General features: G+C 48.0%; 1 protein-coding gene across 4 annotated transcripts in view; it reads right to left on the minus strand.

Moving 5' to 3' along the window:
• Nucleotides 1-1,743: 1,743 nt before the first annotated feature.
• The window catches only part of LOC145361320 (beta-microseminoprotein-like), a 58,237-nt gene continuing 38,857 nt past the window's right edge, over nt 1,744-21,123 (minus strand). For 2 of the 4 annotated variants that reach the window (XR_013889822.1, XR_013889823.1), the window contains exons 2-4: nt 4,375-4,456; nt 3,014-3,149; nt 1,744-1,907 (exon numbers count right to left, since the gene is read on the minus strand). Coding sequence is in view for 2 of the 4 variants with exons in the window: in XM_080216979.1 (XP_080073105.1) it covers nt 1,778-1,907; nt 3,014-3,149; nt 4,375-4,456; nt 9,398-9,400 (351 nt within the window). In the remaining 2 variants the exon portion in view is untranslated. Of the gene's footprint in view, nt 1,908-3,013; nt 3,150-4,374; nt 4,457-9,397; nt 9,483-21,123 lie in introns of those variants that run through there. The other 2 variants (XM_080216979.1, XM_080216980.1) reach the window with 2 other exon arrangements.

The raw sequence follows: 21,123 nt of genomic DNA on the forward strand, positions 1-21,123 counted from the left end.
TGTTCCTACATGATGTTAGCAAGGGAGTTCCAGGATTTTGACCCAGCGAACGAATGTCTGGCTTATTTCCAGGTCAGGATGGTGAGTGGTTTGGAGGGGGTCAGAGGGGCTGCTATTGCCATGTATTTGCTGCCCTTCTCTGTTTGGATCTGGGAGCTCGTACTGACCATTGTCAGTGAGCGGGTGACTCCGTGCTCACACTGAGCTGCTTCTCCCCATGTGGAACATCGCTGTCTCCACTTCTCCCATTTCTGCCGAGCTCTGCCAGGTATTTGCCACTCCATAATGCTTCAATTCCAGCCTCGACTCAGGATCAGGCTTGTGGACACCCTGGACACAGGAGCAAATATTGTGTGTTCCAGCCGTGTCTCCCAGCTCCCTGCTCTTAATGCTGAATGTGTCTAATGAACAACCTGGAAAGTCACCCGTTTACCCAACCGTCCATTCCCATCAATGTTAGAGAACATCCGGTAACAAATACAACATGAATCCCGGGAATCTCACCAACAACATATTCCCAGATGAAATAATGTCTCCTCACAAACACAGATACAATCTCACTCAGACACACACGTACCATACTCAACCCAACGAGACACCTTTGCAGTCACGGACAGTCTTTTCCCTTCTGTTCTCTCAGGCGGTCCCGACTTTTATTCTTCACTTTGAAGGTTACAAAGTTCAACTTGTCAGAGAGCACAGCGATGCCCACGTCAGCACTAACCATTGGCTGTCAGTCAATGCCACTGATCCGAGACATTGTCCACACTGATACTGAGGCCAATGAGTTTGGAGAGGTCAGCCAGTGAATAAAGACCACAACACAAAGTCCTCAAACTTTGTTGAAAAAAGAGGCGTCCTGGGATTTTTTACAGAATCCAGTGAATATAAACAGGAGCTTGGTTCAATCTACGGTTTGACAGTGGGGCGCTCCCTCAGAACGGGCTGACACACCCAGATGAATAATCTCCAATCTTTTGACTTGGTTTATTTTTGTCACGTGTATTAATACACAGTGAAAATGTATTAATACGCAGTGAAAAGTATTGTTTCTTGCATGCTATGTAGGCAGAGCATACCGTTCAGAGAGAAGGAAAGGAGAGAGTGCAGAATTTACTGTCACAGTCATACTCGGGTGTAGAGAAAAATCAACTGAGTGCAAGGTAACTCTCGCACTATCAGAAATAACTATCATAAAAAATAACAAGAAATAAACAAGATGAGGCAACATGTCCAGGTGATTGTGTGAATGCACACCTTCAAATCCTCCCAAGGCCTGTTCAGCTTCAGTTTCTCTCCCTCTTCTTGTCCCTCTCTGTTTGGCCGAGGGAAGCAGACATTTCACACACATTCTTTATCTGTCAAACAGTATAACTGCAAAGGGACCAAAAAACCCTCGGGGGTGGTGGAGTCTCATATTCATGAACAATTACTCAGGCAGACACACTCTGTCACACAGACTTGTGGGCCCTCTCACTCTCACTGCCACATGCACCCACACCCCCTCTGTCTTGCACACTCTTGTGTATTCTCCGTTTCCCCTCTGTCATTTGCCTGCACGCTTTCTCACACAGACACACACTGACACGCTCACACAGGCACACACTTGCGGTGGGAATAATGGATGAGATTTGAGAATAGAGCGACAGTGAAATATCTTTATTGTAATACAGATGTTTCATTGAGGAAACCCAGGTTCACCCCGGTTCCCATGTTACTTTCATATCCTGTGAATTTGATGGGTTCATATCAGATTGGAGAGCAATTGTAATTCTTCTCATTTCCCTACACTACCGTACACTGGACATTCGATGGAAGGATCATCTCTCTTGTGGACCCTGTAGCGACAAGTCTTACGGTCAAAAACCGGGACACAATCCACTGGATATTGGACTGGTGTTGAAAACCTGGAAATGATAGAGGGGTAACGTATCAGAAATCTCACAGGGTAACATTCCTCCTGTACTGTTTCACTCAACAATATCACAAAGAACTCCTGTAAAGTGAATAACAAATATTGAGAATTTTCCGTCTTTCCCCACCCTGCCTCAGCAGTTCCTGACGAGCCAATTGGAAAGCGACAGAGCAGAGAACAGATTTCCCATGGGCCCTGACAAGAGAAGCAGATCACAGAATATCTCTTCAAAGGAACACTCCCTCCATCCCCACCATCTCCACCCATCCCTCCATCTCCAATTCCTCGATACCCACCCTTTCGTCCATCTGCACTCTCTGTCCATCTACACACTCTGGCTTGATGACGGAGGTCTGTGCTCCAGTGGGATATCTGTGTAATGGAATGATTTACTCTTCCCATTCCCATTCTATCCCCCTCCAAGCCTTGCCTCCATTGTGTGGGTGCCTGTGTGCAATGCAGTGTGCGGGTGAGATATTCCCTACTCCTATCTGCTGCTCACAAACCACTCGTGCTGTGTTGTTTCTCCATGTGTAAACGATGCTGGGTCTTGTTCTATCACTGCTAATAGAGATGGCAACATGACATCACCAGGAGGGAAGTGTGTCGTATGATCCAATCCTTGTTTCACTTTAGTCAATCAAAACAGCTCGAATACATTCATTCATTCAAAGTGTCCCCATGTGACTCGTGTCTACAAATAGACCCCCATCCTGGTTACACGATCTGGTCTGTGAAATAACTCCTCACAGGCCCTTCACCACATTCCCTTTATTTACAAATCCGACACCACTCCCAGAGTGCCCGTGGATCCAACACTCCCAGTTTTATTCACAGGGGAGGCTCCCTGCTTGGGCAGAGCAATCTTTACCTCAATCAGGGAGCTCATACTCCAAGAGGCCAACCTCCTGGGCCTGTTTGTGTTCATTACAGTCTGAGTGATTGGTGTCTTCATATAATTAGAACAGCGCGACAGAGCGGGCCCCCCTCCCCCATGTCTGGCTGTTAAATCAAGCCCACTTTGTGCTTCAATGAGAAGCATCAATGCAGAATGAAACATCAGAGAGACTCGAGGTGGAGCAGCAGAGAGTGACTTACGTTTGACAACACTTCATCTCCGGCCAGCTGCAGTGACAGGAATAGCAGTTGGAGTTTATCCAGGTTTCTCCCCTTGCATGCCAGGTTTCATCATCATAGTCTTTACATTTCTTAAATGTTGGCGTTCCACGTATACCTGGAGTGATAGAGAGAGAGAAAGAGTGAGAGACATTAGTCGGTCAATGCCTCATCACAGACTGAACCAGTATAATGGGGAAACGTTGAGTGTTGTGCTTTAGAAGGATTGCCTGGGGAACTGGATCCATGGACCTGGCCAGAGCCAGCTTCCTTTTTCAGGAGGATCCGTCCCTGAGCATTTGACAGTCGGGAATCTCGGAACAGTTAGGATCTGTGCCCGTGATTCCTGGTTGCTTCTTCCTGCTCGGGGCTGGGTTAAAGGTCAGGAACAGACTTGCTATTGTCTGACTGTGGGCAATGTGCTGGAGGAGTGTTTCCGTGGTTACTACAATGAGCCCGAGGCCACATCCACATTTGTATTGGTCAGGAAAGCTTTGGTTCTTGGAGTTCGAGCTTGCTAGTTTGGCAAGATAGGCTATATAGGGCATTGGTGAGGCCGCAGCTGGAGTACTGTGTGCAGTTTTGGGCGCCGCACTTACGCAAGGATGTTTTGGCCTTGGAGGGAGTGCAGAGGAGGTTTACTAGGCTGATACCGGAGTTGAGGGGATTGAGCTATGAGGAGAGGCTGAATAAACTAGGCTTGTACTCGTTAGAGTTTAGAAGAATGAGGGGAGATCTCATTGAGACGTATAAGATGATGAATGGGATGGATAGGATAGAGGTGGAGAGACTCTTCCCGCTCAGAAAAGACAGTAGGACTAGGGGGCACAGCCTCAAGATAAAGGGGGGGTGGTTTAGAACGGAGTTGAGGAGGAACTTCTTCACTCAAAGGGTGGTGAATCTCTGGAATTCTCTGCCCGTTGAAGTGGTGGAGGCTGCCTCGCTAAATAATTTTAAGACGCGGGTTGATAGGTTTTTGATAGGCTAGGGGATTAAGGGTTATGGGGAGAGGGCGGGAATGTGGAACTGAGCCACGACAGATCAGCCATGATCTTATTGAATGGCGGGGCAGGCTCGAAGGGCTAGATGGCCTACTCCTGCTCCTGTTTCTTATGTTCTTATATTAGACCCTTGGGGAAGGGGGCAGTGTGTAAGGAAATTCCTGAGGGAAAAGTCCACGTGGCTTGGAGCATTAATGTGAAACTGGGACTTTCACTCCACCATGATGGCATCGGGGCCCATCACCATTGGGAAAACCCAATCGGAGAGTGGATACACACAGACCCGGTTCCCACGTTGAGCTGTTTTTGCCCAGACCGAGTTTACAAAGGTTGAAGATGTACCTTTCTTTTGAATTGCCCAGTAACAGCCCGATTCTCCATGTTCCACAGCCAGGAGCAGCAGAGTCACGCACACAAAGAATTTCTGTTGGGTTGGTGTGGGGTGGGAGTGAGGGGAAGGAGAAGAGAAGATGTTGAGGAATGCTCTCAAGTTTAAGTTTCTGTCTTACTGTCACAGTCGGCTCGCATTAACACTGCAATGAAGTGAATGTGAAAATCCCTCAGTCGCCACCCTCTGGTGCCTGATCAGGTACGCTGAGGGAGGAATGCATCGAACCAGCACGTCTTTCAGACTGTGGGGGGAAACTGGAGCACCCGGAGGAAACCCACAGAGACACGGGGAACAGACACTGCAAACTCCACAATGACAGTGACCCAAGCTGGGAATCAAATATGATAGTTTTTCACTAACTTCATTGCAATGTTAATGTAAGCCTCTGTGTGACACGAATAACTCAATTTTAGTTGGACAGTTTTGTGTTTGGAATGAGAAAATCTGTGTGAGAACTTGAGCTTTGCGTCTTCATTTCCAGCAATTGCCTATTTACCAATATTCAATACAATTCCACTGACCTCCCCCCCCCCCCCCCCCCCCCCGAACCCCGCAGCGATCTGCACATCCCACATCCTCATCCCTTTGTGATGGATATCACACTGTCCCAGAATTGGGTTTAGAATAGGGAGATATATCAAAAGCAGAGATTGATAGATACAGTGTTTTATTTCAAAGTGGAATAAAACCATTTTGGCAGACATGTCATCCACAAGTCAGTCTCAGCTTGAGAACTGACCCAGGATAAATTCGCTAAAAGACAAAATCAGGGTTTGAAGCTCCTTGGGAATCCACAGCCCCTAAGTTCTTTGAGTTATCTGCCTGCAATTATGACTACGAACTAGACTGCAAAAAGAACATCTGCAGATAATAAGCAAAGAATACATGAAGCAAACTTTCTAACCTTTGATGTTTAAGATTTGGAATCGTGATCATTTGGACATTTATATATTGAAGAATCTTGACACATTAAAAATGGACAAAAAGGAGAGATGTGTCTCTAACCAACTCCCTGCCTGATCTTAGACACCTGACAGTCAAGCAGATTCGAAGAACATTACATCACATGCTTGGTGAGAAATACATTTTACCGTAAGAACATTCCTCAATGTAAGAGATAAACGAACAAAGGGACCGATAGCAACGACTGAATAATAAATATATATAAACAGGCTCGTTACTCACTCTCCCCTGCCAAGAGTGCAGCCAAAAGAATTCTGTTCTGTAACCTATTCCGTCACCAAAGACCCTCATGGTTTATGTAAGGATGTTTCTATGAAACTTCTCAGAATTGTATTGGAGATTGATTTGAGGTACTGTCGGATTTTCCATGTTCGGATGTATCCTTCTCTTGGAGAAGTTGGTTTGTTAACAGATAACCAAGGGCTGTGAGTCAATTAACCCTGCAATTCTGGATGTGAAAATTCAGAGTATCTTATTACAAAATACTATAAGAAATAGTGTCCTCTTAATATCACAAGGCTTAGATCTGAGACACTCGTTTAGGAAGTCTTAAATGACAAGGATCCACGACCCGTAGAAATCGGGGGTGTAGCTGTGAATGACAGTCCGAATATCGCCCATTAGAAAGTCACCAAAATCCGTTGACCTGCTTGAGGCACAGAAGAGTAATCTCCTCTTGCAAGAGCTATTCTGAGCCTGAGCAGAGACACAGATTTCCCTGCTTTGGTGGTAAAGCCTGAGACAAGCTTGTAAAATAGTCCGTTTGGATCTGGAATACCTAAATCACTCACACCGTTCTCTCAGCTCCTCCACCTCCATCACAGCTGTTCTGATGATTCCACTTTTCTGAAATGTGATCCTTCTCGCTCAGCCACGGATTCCCATCTACAGTTCTCGACAAAGCCCTCAACAGTGTGTGCAGTCCACCTCCTGCACCCTGACCCTCACCCCCCTCCCAGAACAAGGATAGAGCACCCCCCTTGTTCTCACATTTCACCCCACCAGCCTCCATGCACAAAGCATAATCCACTGGCATTTTCGCCAACTCCAGTTGGATGCCGTCCCCAATCACCTCTTCTCTTCACTCCCTCTGTCAGCATTCCACAGAGACCATTCCCTCTGGGATAACGTAGTCCACTCCTTCACTCTACCCAACATCTCTCCCATCACTCATGGCACCTTCACATGCAATCGCAGGAAGTCTACGTTCTACCTCTTCCACGTTCACCATCCAAGACCCAAAGCAGACCTTCCAGGTGAAGCAGCGTTCCACTGCTCCCAATGTGGTCTCCTCTATATTGGAGAGACCAAGTGTGATCACATTGCAGAGCACCTCCGTTCTGTGCGCAGTCAGGACCCTGACCTTCCGGTTGCTTGCCATTTTAACACACGATCCTGCTCCCGTGCCCACCTGTCTGTCCCTGGCCTGCTCCAATGTTCCAGTAAAGCTCAACACAAACTGGAGGATCAGCATCTCATCTTCCGGCTCGGCACTTCACAGCCTTCCCATCTCGCCATCAAATCCAATAACTTCAGATGATTAGCTCCACCCTTTTGCTTTCATTTGAGTTAATTTTTAACTGTTTCCTCTCTGTTATTTCTTCGTTGTCTTTATTATTTTCCTTTTTCCCCACACTCTTTCCCTCTATTTCATCCCCCTTTCCTTACCTTTTCCCCTCTTGCTTCCCCTTTTCTCTATTTTACCCCTCTCCACAATCTGCCCCCCCACCCCCAACGCACACCCCCACGCAACACGCGCTCTCACACCCCCCAACACACCCGCCCACGCAACACGCTCTCTCTCACACACCCCCCCACGCGACACGCTCTCTCACACACACACCCCAACCCGACACGGTCTCTCACACACACCCCCCAACACACCCCCCCACGCAACACGCTCTCTCACACACACCCCCCACGCAACACGCTCTCTCACACACACCCCCCACGCAACACGCTCTCTCACACACACCCCCCACGCAACACGCTCTCACACACACACACACACACACGGCTCACAACACGCTCTCTCTCACACACACACACACACAAGGCACACAACACACATTGTCACACACGCTCTCTCACACTCACACACACACAAGGCACACAACACACATTCTCACACACACACCCAAACACACACACGCGCACAACACAGACCCACACACACACACCCTCAAACAACACGCTCTCTCTCTCTCACACACACACAAGCACACCCACACACGCACACACACACATTCTTTATCTGTCACAGTTTACCCTCTGATTATAGTTTTTCTGCCGCTTGGCCATTCACACCCTTTATTCTCTCTATGGGCTGTCATTAGCAGCCTTTTCCCTGTGTTTCTGTGGCTGTGACTCAGCTTTCATTCCCGTCCCCAGCAATATAAATATCTCTCACTTGCTCTGCCTTTTAGTTTTGAGAAAGTGATCTGGGTTTGAAATGTCAGCTATTTTCTCTCTTTCTAGATGCTGCCAGACCTGCTGAGATTTTCCAGTATTTTCTCTTTTGGGTTCAGATTCCAGCGCCCACAGTAATTTGCTTTTATCCATATCAAACCCATACTGGTTTTGTTATTGGGTCATGCTCTGAACAATCCTCTTTTTCCCTCTTCCCCATTTCCATTTGTCTGCTCATGCACACGTACGTCCATCTGAGCTCACGTTGACTGTGCGTAATTTATTCACAGAGGATTGAGAATGTTTCCAGGTTTATGGTTTGGGAAAATACACAACCATTGATAAAGGGGGAAATCGGAATGAAAGAAAACACCTTTCTGTTGATGGTTGGGCAGAGACGGGGGAAAATCAGGGCTGTTTCTGTTGGACACTCCTCAATGTTTGCTCAGGAAACCCACCCCGGAAACATCCAGAGACAATGGGTTGGATTTTGTGGGGAGGATTGAGGAATAAAGTAAGAAGTGATTGGTTTAGGATGACCAATGAAAGAGTGAGTGGAACAAGGGATTCATCTCACAATCCTGATGTTACAAACTCTCCGCCATCCCCACAAACCAATTGTCCATCTTGAGATTGAACAAGGTGATATCTCGACTCAAAGCCTCTACAGGATTCGGACGGACCCCGTGACGTACGTATTGAGAAATAAACATTGCTGCGAGGGGGCAGTAATGCAGCCCAGCGCCAGTCTCCCGTCACTAACACCCTTTGCTGTGTACCAAGGGAAAGGCAGCTCCAGCAGTTTACATGATGTGGAGATACCAGGGTTGGACTGGGGTAAACACAGTAAGAAGTCTGACAACACCAGGTTTCACCTGACAAAGAGGGAAACCTGGAAAGCTTGTGAGTTTACTATCAAATAAATCGGTTGGGCTTAAAGCTGGTGTTGTGAGACTTCCAGCAGTTTACAATCAGGTAGACTTCACCTCAGGACATACAACACCAATCCTGCGAAACTTCAAATCCCCCCACTGTAGGGAGGGACTTCCTGGATTTTTGACCCAGTGATAGTTCAGGAACGGCCGATATATTTCCAGGTCAGGATGGTGAGTGGTTTGGAGGGGGTCAGAGGGGCTGCTATTGCCATGTATTTGCTGTCCTTCTCTGTTTGGATCTGGGAGCTCGTACTGACCATTGCCAGTGAGCGGGTGACTCCGTGCTCACACTGAGCTGCTTCTCCCCATGTGGAACATCGCTGTCTCCACTTCTCCCATTTCTGCCGAGCTCTGCCAGGTATTTGCCACTCCATAATGCTTCAATTCCAGCCTCGACTCAGGATCAGGCTTGTGGACACACTAGACACAGGAGCAAATATTGTGTGTTCCAGCCGTGTCTCCCAGCTCCCTGCTCTTAATGCTGAATGTGTCTAATGAACAACCTGGAAAGTCACCCGTTTACCCAACCGTCCATTCCCATCAATGTTAGAGAACATCCGATAACAAATACAATATGAATCCCGGGAATCTCACCAACAACATATTCCCGGATGAAATAACGTCTCCTCACAAACACAGATACAATCTCACTCAGACACACACGTACCATACTCAACCCAACGAGACACCTTTGCAGTCACGGACAGTCTTTTCCCTTCTGTTCTCTCAGGCGGTCCCGACTTTTATTCTTCACTTTGATGGTTACAAAGTTCAAGTTGTCAGAGACCGCAGCGATGCCCACGTCAGCACTAACCATTGGCTGTCAGTCAATGCCACTGATCCGAGACAGTGGCCTCAGTATTAGTGTGGACAATGAGTTTGGACAGATCAGCCAGTGAATAAAGACCACAACACAAAGGAGACCCCCTCAAACCTTGTTGAACACAGTATCTTGGGACCTTTTACAGAAACCAATGAGAGTGGACGGAAGCTTGGTTTAACATGTGGTGTGACAGTGCAGTACTCGGTCAGTACGCACTCACACACCCAGACAAGCGAGCACACACACACACACACACCAGGAGTTCACATCCCACATGGGAATGAGGTTTCCACTTGATCTCAGCTCCACATTTTAGGATTATTTGGCAGCATTCAGACTGAAATGCACACAGCAGTTGTACAGGAGCTTTGCTGTCATCTGATTCGGGGCCTCCACATGTTCATTGTCTCACACTGAGCGAGGTACAAGGAAAGACCAGGACATCGTTGCTCCTGTTGTCAGATAACGGTTGACTGTCTGTATCAGAGCCAGCACAGAGAGTATGTCAACCCACACCACCCTTCAGATACAAAGCAGCAACTTCACATGGTATCAGGAATCGAGGCACACTCCACTCACCTCACACAGTCCGGGAGGCCTGGCAGACATTACCAGAGTCACTGATTGAGAGTTAGATCTATTACTCTGCATCATCTAGGCTGAAGAGTGGAAACAGTCATGGGAGCAGTGGTTAATCAGAAACACATCCAGTACCTAACGCTGCAACCACCGTGATAGGTTAAGGCCCCCTCGAGAACTGAAACTGTAACCCACACCCAAAGCTGACATGGAGACCATTGAAAAGTTCATTCTGTAGGAATGTATCCCTGATGGGTTCTGTTTATTGAGATGTCTGGAGACCTGCAAGTTTAAACATAAACCATCGCGCCGTCTATCCGGATCGACGCTCACCAATCGCGCCGTCTATCCGGATCGACGCTCACCGATCGCGCCGTCTATCCGGATCGACGCTCACCGATCGCGCCGTCTATCCGGATCGACGCTCACCGATCGCGCCGTCTATCCGGATCGACGCTCACCGATCGCGCCGTCTATCCGGATCGACACACGCCGATCGCGCCGTCAATCCAGATCGACGCTCGCCCATCGCGCCGTCAATCCAGATCGACGCTCACCGATCGCGCCGTCTATCCGGATCGACGCTCGCCGATCGCGCCGTCTATCCGGATCGACGCTCGCCGATCGCGCCGTCTATCCGGATCGACGCTCGCCGATCGCGCCGTCTATCCGGATCGACGCTCGCCGATCGCGCCGTCTATCCGGATCGACGCTCGCCGATCGCGCCGTCTATCCGGATCGACGCTCGCCGATCGCGCCGTCTATCCGGATCGACGCTCGCCGATCGCGCCGTCTATCCGGATTGACACAGCTGCCAGTACAGATGCTGTCACCAATCCACAGTCTTCTGCCATGTAACACTCCATGTCACACCTTGGCAAAATGGAAAGATCGAGGCCAAAACTCCCACATGGAGGAACACCACTGCTCAGCATGAATCGAAACTGAGGTTGACCTTTCCTTGTACAGAAACACTAAATTAAACCCATCTAAACCACATTTCTGCAAATATAAATGCCTTAAAACGACCTTGGCTGTCTTGACATCTTGTCCTGCTGATTATCTTCATTTCCCAAGGCTGTGCACCCTTCCTGACATTGTGTACATGTGACAACAGGGAACAGGCTTCACGGCCGCACTCTCAGCATCAGAAAGAACACTGTAAAATCTACACTGCTCACACCATCTCATATGATCCTTGATCACAAATCTTCCATTGTCCAGCCACCATATTCATGCAACAAATTTTCCGGCCTCTTGCCCAGGGAATGGAGATCACCAGCAGACACTGGCCGGGGATCTGACTCCTTCCGTCCAGTGATGGTCAATGACGTTCTACCCAGCATCACCCTGGCTAACATGGTGCTCAGATTGGAACTTACTCACCTGACAGAGTGAGCCCGTACTGAGGGGGCGCTGCACTGTCACAACACATGTTGGACCAAACTCCTGTCTACGTTCAATGGTTTCTGTAAACCATCCAAAAATACTGTTTCCAACAAGGTTTGAGGACTTTGTGTTGTGGTCTTTATTCACTGGCTGACCTCTCCAAACTCATTGGCCTCAGTATCAGTGTGGACAATCTCTCCCATCAGTGGCATTGACTGACAGCCAATGGTTAGTGCTGACGTGGGCATCGCTGTGCTCTCTGACAACTTGAACTTTGTAACCACCAAAGTGAAGAATAAAAGTCGGGACCGCCTGAGAGAACAGAAGGGAAAAGACTCTGTCCGTGACTGCAAAGGTGTCTCGTTGGGTTGAGTATGGTACGTGTGTGTCTGAGTGAGATTGTATCTGTGTTTGTGAGGAGACATTATTTCATCCGGGAATATGTTGTTGGTGAGATTCCCGGGATTCATATTGTATTTGTTATCGGATGTTCTCTAACATTGATGGGAATGGACGGTTGGGTAAACGGGTGACTTTCCAGGTTGTTCATTAGACACATTCAGCATTAAGAGCAGGGAGCTGGGAGACACGGCTGGAACACACAATATTTGCTCCTGTGTCCAGGGTGTCCACAAGCCTGATCCTGAGTCGAGGCTGGAATTGAAGCATTATGGAGTGGCAAATACCTGGCAGAGCTCGGCAGAAATGGGAGAAGTGGAGACAGCGATGTTCCATATCCAGGGAAGTGCCAGAACATAGGAACCTCAACACTGCTGCCCCACAAGCCTGTGTCCCTCAGCCCTTAGTCATACTGCTTACACTAACTGGCTAAAATCTCCTCCAACTCAATGTTCAAGTTTGCTGATGACACCAGCAGAGTGGGTCAGATCACAAATAATGTCGAGATAGAGTTCAGGAATGAGACAGGGAATCTGGTGCGGCAACAATAATCTCTTCCTCAATGTCAGTAAAACTAAGCAGCTAGTCATTGACTTCAGGAAGCGTAGTAGAGGGCATGACCCAATCTACATCAATGATGTGGAAATGAAGAGCTTCAAGTTTTTCAGTGTCCAGAGCACCAACAATTGGCTTGGTCCCACCATATCATTAAGAAAGCCCCACCAGCGCCTCTACTTTCTCATGAGGCTAAGAAAATTTGCCATGTCTAACTCTCACCAACTTTTACAGATGCACCATAGAAAGCAGTATGTCTGGTTGTATCACAGCTTGGTCTGGGCTCCTGCTCTGCCCAAGACCACAAGGAACTACAAAAAGAGTCGCGAACAAAGCCCAATCCATCACACAAACGAGCTTCCCATCCAGTGACTCCGTCTCCATCTCCGACTGCCTCAGAAAAGCAGGAAGCATAATCATGGTCCCTACACAACGCAGACATACTGTATTCTACCTTTTTCCATCTGGGAAAAGATATGGAAGCTTAAGGTCACATGCCAATTGACTCAAGAACAGCCTCTTCCCTGCTGCTGTCAGATATTTGAATGGACCAACCTTGTATTAAGTTGATCTTTCTCTGCACCCTATCTGTGACTGTAACACTGCATTCTGCACTCTCTCATTCCCTTCTCTATGAACAGTATGCTCTCTCTGTGTAGCGTGCAAGAAACAAGACTTTTCACTGCAGACTAATACATGTGACAATAATAAATCAAATCAAATCAAAAAAGGATGAGCAGTTGAAGTATGGTATTATCCAAGAGTGTGGGCCAAGTGCAGCAAAGTGGAATTCGCACACCTTCAGTGGTAGTTATTGCCAGCAGACTTCATGGGTCGAAGGAGGTTTTCTGAACTGTTTCAATCTGTCCTGAAGCAGCTCAGAATAAGCAGGGATTCACCCACTCACTGATAATGTTCAGCAGTTGCTCCCAGATCCAAACACAGAAGGGCAGCCAATACATGGGAAAATCAACCCCCCTCACCGCCCCCCTCAAACCACTCACCATCCTGACTTGGAAATATACCGGCTGTTCCTTCACTGTCATTGGGTGAAAATCCTGGAACTCCCTCCCAAACAGCACTGCAGGTGTACCTACACCGCGTGGACTGGAGCGGATCGAGAAGGCAGTTCCCCATCACCGTCTCACAGACCATTGGATGTGGAGAATAAGTTGTGGGCCAGCCTGCCAGACTCACATCAGCAATGATTTCATTCCAAATAAAAATCTCAACCTGCTACACAAGAGTCTGTGCTCCTGAACTTGAGTTGGCAGATCCAGTGCAGGTCAAACAAAGAGATCCTTGTGTCACTGACCATGAAATAGGAGAGAGGGGTGGAAACTGTTCCTGGACGTGGGAAAGACATTTTCCCAGAATTGGGATCCATCGCCCTGTCGGCAAAGTTCCAAGCCTTTCGATAGATGAGAAAGAGAAACTAAATTGAGAACTGAGATTGACTGAGACGTGGAACATCGGGTTGAGAGCTCCCAACGGGGTTCGAATATATTTCTGGGTATTGTATCCTGTTGCATACACACAGCTCCAGACCTACTGTCTCCACTCCATCATGAAACCAAATCAGCTGTAAAAGACAATGATAAATTTGACTTGAAGCGCTATCTAATTCCTAATACCCACACTCACTATCACAGCTTCCTTCCTCTGAGGCCCAGAACAACATTATTGAATGGTTTATCTGTTGGGTTCCAGACATCCCTTCCTGGGCTGGGAGATTGGGAAGCCCTCTCAGAAATGCTCATTTCTCAATTTGTATTTCACAGGTCTGTCCAATGGCGTAGAGGCTTTGAGTTGGGATATCACCTCGTGCAATCTCATGATGGACAATTGCTTTGTGGGGATGGGGTTGAGTGGATACAAAGATACCTGACTGATTTCCTCCACACGATGTCTCTTTATTCCCACCAACCCAACAGAAATTCTATCTGTGTGTGACGCTGCTGCAGCTGGCTGTGGAATACGGAGAATCAGCATGCATCATTCATGTTCAGAGAGCCTCAGAATTCACTATGTTCTTAAACTTTACAAACTTTACACTCGATCCGGGAAAAAAAGATCTAAACGTGGGAACCCTGTCTGTGTGCATCCACTCACCAATTGGGTGTTGGCAATGGCGATGGGCCCCAGTGCTATCATGGCGGAGTGTTAGTTCCCGTCTCACGTGGCCTTATCCTTCAGGGATGGTCCAAGCCAGATGGACGTTTCCCTCAGGGATGGCAATTCACGCTCCCCCTTCCCCGAGGGTCCAAGAAGGAATCGGCCCAGATCCCGTTTGGTAAAATAGCAAATGACATCTACAGAGGAGATGTCGGGGCTAAGTTTTTCACTCAGAGGGTGGTGAGTGAGTGGAATCGGCTGCCGTCGGTGGTGGTGGAGGTGAACTCACTGGGGTCTTCTAAGAGACTTCTGGATGAGTACATGGGATTTAATGGGATTCGGAGTTACAGATAGGCCTCGTAGGTATGGATACGATTGGCGCAACTTGTGGGCCGAAGGGCCTGTTTGTGCTGCAGACTTCTATGTTATGTGGTCTCTGTTAAGCTTCAGTTCCAGGGGCCAAAGCTTTTCATGTTCAATATAAACGTGGGTGCGGCCCACAAACAGGCTAAGGGCTCAATATGGTAACCACGGAAACACTCCTCCAGCCGTTACAAATCAGGTCAGACACCCCAAAGTGTTTTATGTAGCGGCCTGGGATCACCAGATTTGAGTTTTGATTTTGATTTTGGCTCGAGAGGGCATGAGATGTTTCACTTCAGGTCCGATTCAAGTGACCCACTCGGGAGCTCTTACAAACCAAGTTCATTTTAGAATATGGTTGACATGTATACAAAGAAAAGAGGCAAGAACTCTTATCAATTCCAAACTAAAACAAAACAACCACCACAATCTATAACCCTTAGGAAATATACCTACAATGTTCCAATCAAACCCAACTCCCCATAGACAAAAACCCTTTCCACAGGTTTAACACAGCCAAGACTAATGTTGACACGATACTGGAACTGAGCGCTCTGGTTGGAGAATTAAAACCCTGACCTCTCAGCCTCGTCACTTTTCGCAGTTCTCCGGATACAGCCAGAACTGTCTGAAGTCGGAACATCTTCCCAGAACACCAGGGAAACTCTCTGGTCAGGCCACCAACCGGAGATTTTCTCCTCCAGGAAGGCAGGAAAGCCTTGCTTTCAACTTCCCAGCAGAATTTCTAAATCCAGGGAGAGAGAGAAGCACTTCTTCTTCACTTAATGTCCCTTCTAAAAACTCAGAACTGCAGCCAGCCAAACAGAAACCTTAAATTCACCAGGACGAAAATAAAAACTGCCCAAAAACACATGACCTTCCAACCATTCTTCATCCTAACAATGCAGATTCATGAAACAGAATCAAAATAAATAAACCCCATTTCCAGCACTGAAGGAGCAGTAAAAGGGCTTCTGCACACAGCCCGGCAACAATGAGAAAAGCTCAAACTGTGAGAGCTGCACACAACGTGATCATCACCCCGCTAAAGGTACACTAACATCACACAGGGCCCAAAGTCACACCCCAGCAAGGACTGACCTCTCACCCAACTCCCAGGAGTCACTGGAGATAAATCCCAACTGTTCCAAAATTCCCGGCTGTCAAATGCTCAGGGATGGATCCTCCTGGAAAAGGAAGCTGGCTCTTGCCAGGTCCATGGAGCTCAGTGAGGGATACGAATGTGATCCAGCTCCCCAGGCAATCCTTCCAAAGCACAACACTCAATGTTTACCCATTAGACTGGTTCAGTCCGTGATGAGACATTGACCGACTCATGTCTCTCTCTCTCTCTCTCACACACACACACATTCTCCAAATTAAGTTGGAATAGCAGGATCAAGGGGATGTAGAGATGAACACGGATACTTTTGTAAACGAGGGGAAATCTGGAAAACCTCACACTGCATGCAATGTCTCTGTGTGGAGAAGTTGATATCTTGCTGCGATACGTAAGTGACCCTTTGCTATTCCACCTCGAGTATCATCAATGTCATTCTGCATTGATGCTTCTTATTAAAAAGCACAAAGTGGGCTTAACGTAACGGCCAGGCATGGGGGTCAGTTCTGTTGTGTTGTTCTAACGATATAAAGAGACCAATCACCCAGACAGGATTGTGTAATCGGGTTCTGGATCTAATTGTCGAGACTCGGCACACGAGTACAAAAGTAGAAAGATTGCAGCTATCAGAGCTGTGCTCTGCTCTGCTCGCTGGCAAAAGTGACACAAAGACTGGATCACATAACACACTTCCCTCCTGGTGATGTCACGTTGCTGTCCCTACAAGCAATATTCCACATGTTCTGGGTAGTTTACTGACAGGAAAACAGGAGAGAGTGGGGGCAGGTTCAGGAAAACATTCTCAGATGGAGATAAGCCACTGAACCACGCATCTCCATGTGCTGGAGATCGGGAGGACATGGAGAGAGAGAGAGAGGAGATGGCGAGAGGGTGAAGATGGAGAGAGGGCAGAGATGGGGGGAGGGACGGAGATGCAGTGAGGTGGAGATGGGTAGACGGTTAGTTATTTGGGGTCAGATGCAAAGAGAACATGACCTGTTTCCTTCATGCTCTGTCTCTTTTCGTTTGGCTCATGTACAACCCTCGTTTCCCCGCTGTGAGGCCTTGCCCCCATATTGTAGCTTGTTATCTTCTGGTCTCCTGGGCCTCTTGCGTTTTATCACACTGTTACTCCTGGTAGTTTTTTCCTGAGCGGGGTGGTGGGATGATATATTCATGTGTGGGAAAAGGAAGGGGGTGAAGGGAAATAGGGTGTTGGCCGCGACTCCTGGAGGAAACGTATCGTGGGTGCGTGCATTCTGTTTATGTTACGTGGCGGGGGAGAGATTCTTGTTGAGGTGGTGTGTGTTAGACATCGGGGGCTGTTCCTGTGATCCTGGGGGATAGGGGCTAGTGTCAAGGTGATGTGTGTGTGTGTGTGTGTTACTGGTTTCCTGGCTGGGGAGGGTGTGTGTGTGTTTGAGTCAGTCTCTGCTTTGGGATATTTTACCCGTGGGGAAAGCAGGTGGGTGACTGGGGGGAGGTTAGCTGATGGGAGAGAAGATTCCTGGGGTTCCCTGGTGGGATGTTGATGGGTAGTTTGTTGTCTTCCCGTGTCAGGGTGACACAGGGAATCTAGAAATTTGCATTCTTTAAGGGAGGGCCCTTTTATCAGCTGTCATGAGCGATCCTGTGTCCAGGAATCTCCCATTGCTTCAGCTGATCGAGGCAAGGAATATTTTCACTTCACAGGAGTTATTTGTTCAATTGTTTAGTGAAACAGTGCGGTAGAAATGTCACCCTCGCTGCTGTGAGGTGGCACCGCTACCTCACAGCGCCAGAGACCCGAGTTCAAACGTCAGTTCGGGTCAATCTCTGTGTGGAGTCTGCACATTCTCCCCATGTCTGCGTGGGTTTCCTCACACAGTCCGAAAGACAGGCTGGTTTGATGCTTTGGCCGTGCTAACATCTCCCTCAGTGTACCTGAACAGGCTCTGGCGTGTGGTGACTGGGGGATAAAGAGTATCTTCATTGCAGTGTTAATGTCAGCCAACTTGCAATTAACCTTGAGTTTGTACATTACATCTCTGTCATTTCCAGATATTCCAAGCCAATTCATTATCCAGTGGATTGTACCTCAGTTTTTAATCGTCAGATTTGTCGCTACAGGGTTCACAAGATTGGTGATCGCACCATTCAATGTCCAGTGTATTCGGCTATTGGGAAATGAGAACCAAATTCTTTCCAGTTCTGTGGTAAAGGGGAAGTGAGTGTTGTGGGAGAATGGGGCTGCCTTCTCTCCTCTGTCAAACATCCGTATCACAATAAAGAGATTTCACAGTACTTATTTTCTCAACTGTTATCTCTGATTTCAACACAAGGTCTGTGTTTCTAAGAGTGTGTGTGTGTGTGTGCGCGCGCGAGTGAGAGTGTATGTGCGTGTATGTGCGTGAGTGAGAGTGTATGTGCGTGTGTGTCTGCGTTTGTGTGTATGAATGTGTGAGTGTTCATGTGTGTGGTGTGTGTGTCTGTCAGTGTGCGTGTTGTGTGAGTGTGAATGTGTGGTTGTCTGTGTGTGTGTGTGTCTATGAATGTGTAAGTGTTTGTGTGCACGCGCGCGCACGTGTGTGTGTGTGTGTGTGTATCTGCGTGTGTGTGTGAGTATGTGTATGTGCGCGTGTGTGTGTATGAATGTGAGTGTTTGCATGTGTGTGTGTGAATGTGTGCGAGTGCATGTGTGCCAGTGTGCATACGTGAATGTGTGTCTGTGTCTGCGTTTGTGTGTATGAATGTGTGAGTGTTCATGTGTGTGAGTGTGCGTAAGTGTGCGCGTTGTGTGTGTGTGTGTTTGTGTGTGCGCCTGTGTATGAATGTGTAAGTGTTGGTGCATGGCTGTTTATCAGTGTGTGGATACCTGCATGCGTGTGTGCATGTATCTGTGTAAGTGTCTGTGTGTGTGTGTGTGAGAGAGAGAGTGTGAGAGAATAAGAACTCAGAACAAAGAAAAGTCCAGCACAGGAACAGGCCCTTCGGCCCTCCAAGCCTGTGCCGATCATTGGAGAAAATCTTTCTGCTGTTACTCGGTCCGTATCTCTCCATTCCCTCCCTATTCATGTCCCCATCCAGATGTCTCTGAACTGTTGCTCACGTGCCTGCTTCCACCACCTCCTCTGGTCGTGTGTTCCAGGCACCCACCACTCTCTCGGTGAAAAACTTACCCCCCACATCTCCCTTAAACTTTCCCCCTCTCACCTTGACCCTGTGTCCCTCTTGTAACTGACACTTCCACCCTGGGAAAAAGCCTCTGAGTATCTCATCGTTTTGTAGACCTCTATCAGGGTCTCTCCCCCTCAGCCTCCGTCTTTCCAGTCAAAACAATCTTAGTTTGTTCAACCTCTCCTCATTGCCAACACCCCGGGGACCAGCCAACATCCCGGTCAACCTTCTTTGCGCCCTCTGCAAAACTTTTGATCAGGGGAGGACCCACATGGGAGCCTGATTGAAAGGTGAACTCAGGGAAAGCTGGGGAGACGGATCAGTAACAGGACACGAAGGGTCGGAGTGGACGGTTATTGTAGTGCCTGGAGACCAGTGTCCAGCGGTGTATCACAAGGACCAGCACTGGGACACTTCCTGTTTGTTATAGACATAAACAATATTGATGATCACGTGAGGGGAATGAGAAGCACATTTGCAGATGATCCATCTCTGTGTCCATCTCAGACACATCCCTTCCCTTCCTTGAACTTTCTGTCTATATTTCCGGCGGTAAACTATCCACCAATATACACTCCAAGCCCACTGACTCCCACAGCAATCTGGACTCCAGCTCTTCACCCCCGTCCCCCACTCCCACATCCCTTTCTCTCAGCTCCTCCACCTCCATCACAGCTGTTCTGATGATTCCACTTTTCTGAAATGTGATCCTTCTCGCTCAGCCATGGATTCCCATCTACAGTTGTTGACAAAGCCCTCAACGGCGTGTGCAGTCTGCCTCCTGCACCCTGACCCTCACCCTGTCCCCTTCCTCCCAGAACAAGGATAGAGCCCCCTCCCCGTTCTCACATTTCACCCCACCAGTCTCCGCGCGCAAAGCATAATCCACTGGCATTTTCGCCAACTCCAGTTGGATGCCGTCCCCAATCACCTCTTCTCTTCACTCCCTCTGTCAGCATTCCACAGAGACCATTCCCTCTGGGATAACGTAGTCCACTCCTTCACTCGACCCAACACCTCTCCCGTCACTCAAGGCACCTTCACATGCAATCGCAGAAGTCTACGTTCTACCTCTTCCACGTTCACCATCCAAGACCCAAAGCAGACCTTCCAGGTGAAGCAGCGTTCCACTGCTCCCAATGTGGTCTCCTCTATAACGGTACAGACAATGTGAGTGGAGAGAGCGTGAAGCACAGGTTAAAGAGACGTGCATTGTCTCCAGACAGGAAAGTTCGTGAGATTTTGCTAGTCTCTCTTAGGCTTTCATTTCACTAAGAATGGGGAATGGAGAAACAGCCACATTACTGGGGAATGGGAGTCACACATCGGCCAAACAAAGTAAGGACGGCAGATTTCTCTCCCGAAAAGGACAGTCATGAACCAGATAAGCTTCACAAATGCTGATAGTCTCAGTTATGGTGGCCATTAAACTAACTTTATATTGAAGATTTATCAATTAAATTAGTGAAGCAGGTGGGTTTTTACAACAACCAGTTTCACGGTCATCATTTAGACTTTTAATTTCAGAATCTTTCCAATTGAATTCAAATTTCACATTCTGCCAAGGTGGGATTTGAACCTGGGTCCCCAGAGTATTACCTTGGATGTCTGACCCCATAACAATACCAGTGTGCCACTGCCTACCCTGCCTTTTTTCACACGGATGAACACATGGCCTGGTTTTAACTCCGCCTGGCTGGGAATGGGACATGGACTAACACAGCTGGAGCTTCCCGTGTGGCATCGGGGAATATTTACATCAACTTTTACTCTTTCATGCTGCCACCACCCTAATGCCCATTCCTAATTGCCCTTGAAGAGAGTGACTCTTTCAGAGGACTGTACAGGGTGAACTCCTCACATTACTTTGAGTCTGAAGTCACATGCCAGTCAG

The sequence above is a fragment of the Carcharhinus amblyrhynchos genome, chromosome 34 (genome assembly GCF_965287045.1).
Source record: "Carcharhinus amblyrhynchos chromosome 34, sCarAmb.v2.hapA, whole genome shotgun sequence".
Lineage (NCBI taxonomy): Eukaryota > Metazoa > Chordata > Chondrichthyes > Carcharhiniformes > Carcharhinidae > Carcharhinus > Carcharhinus amblyrhynchos.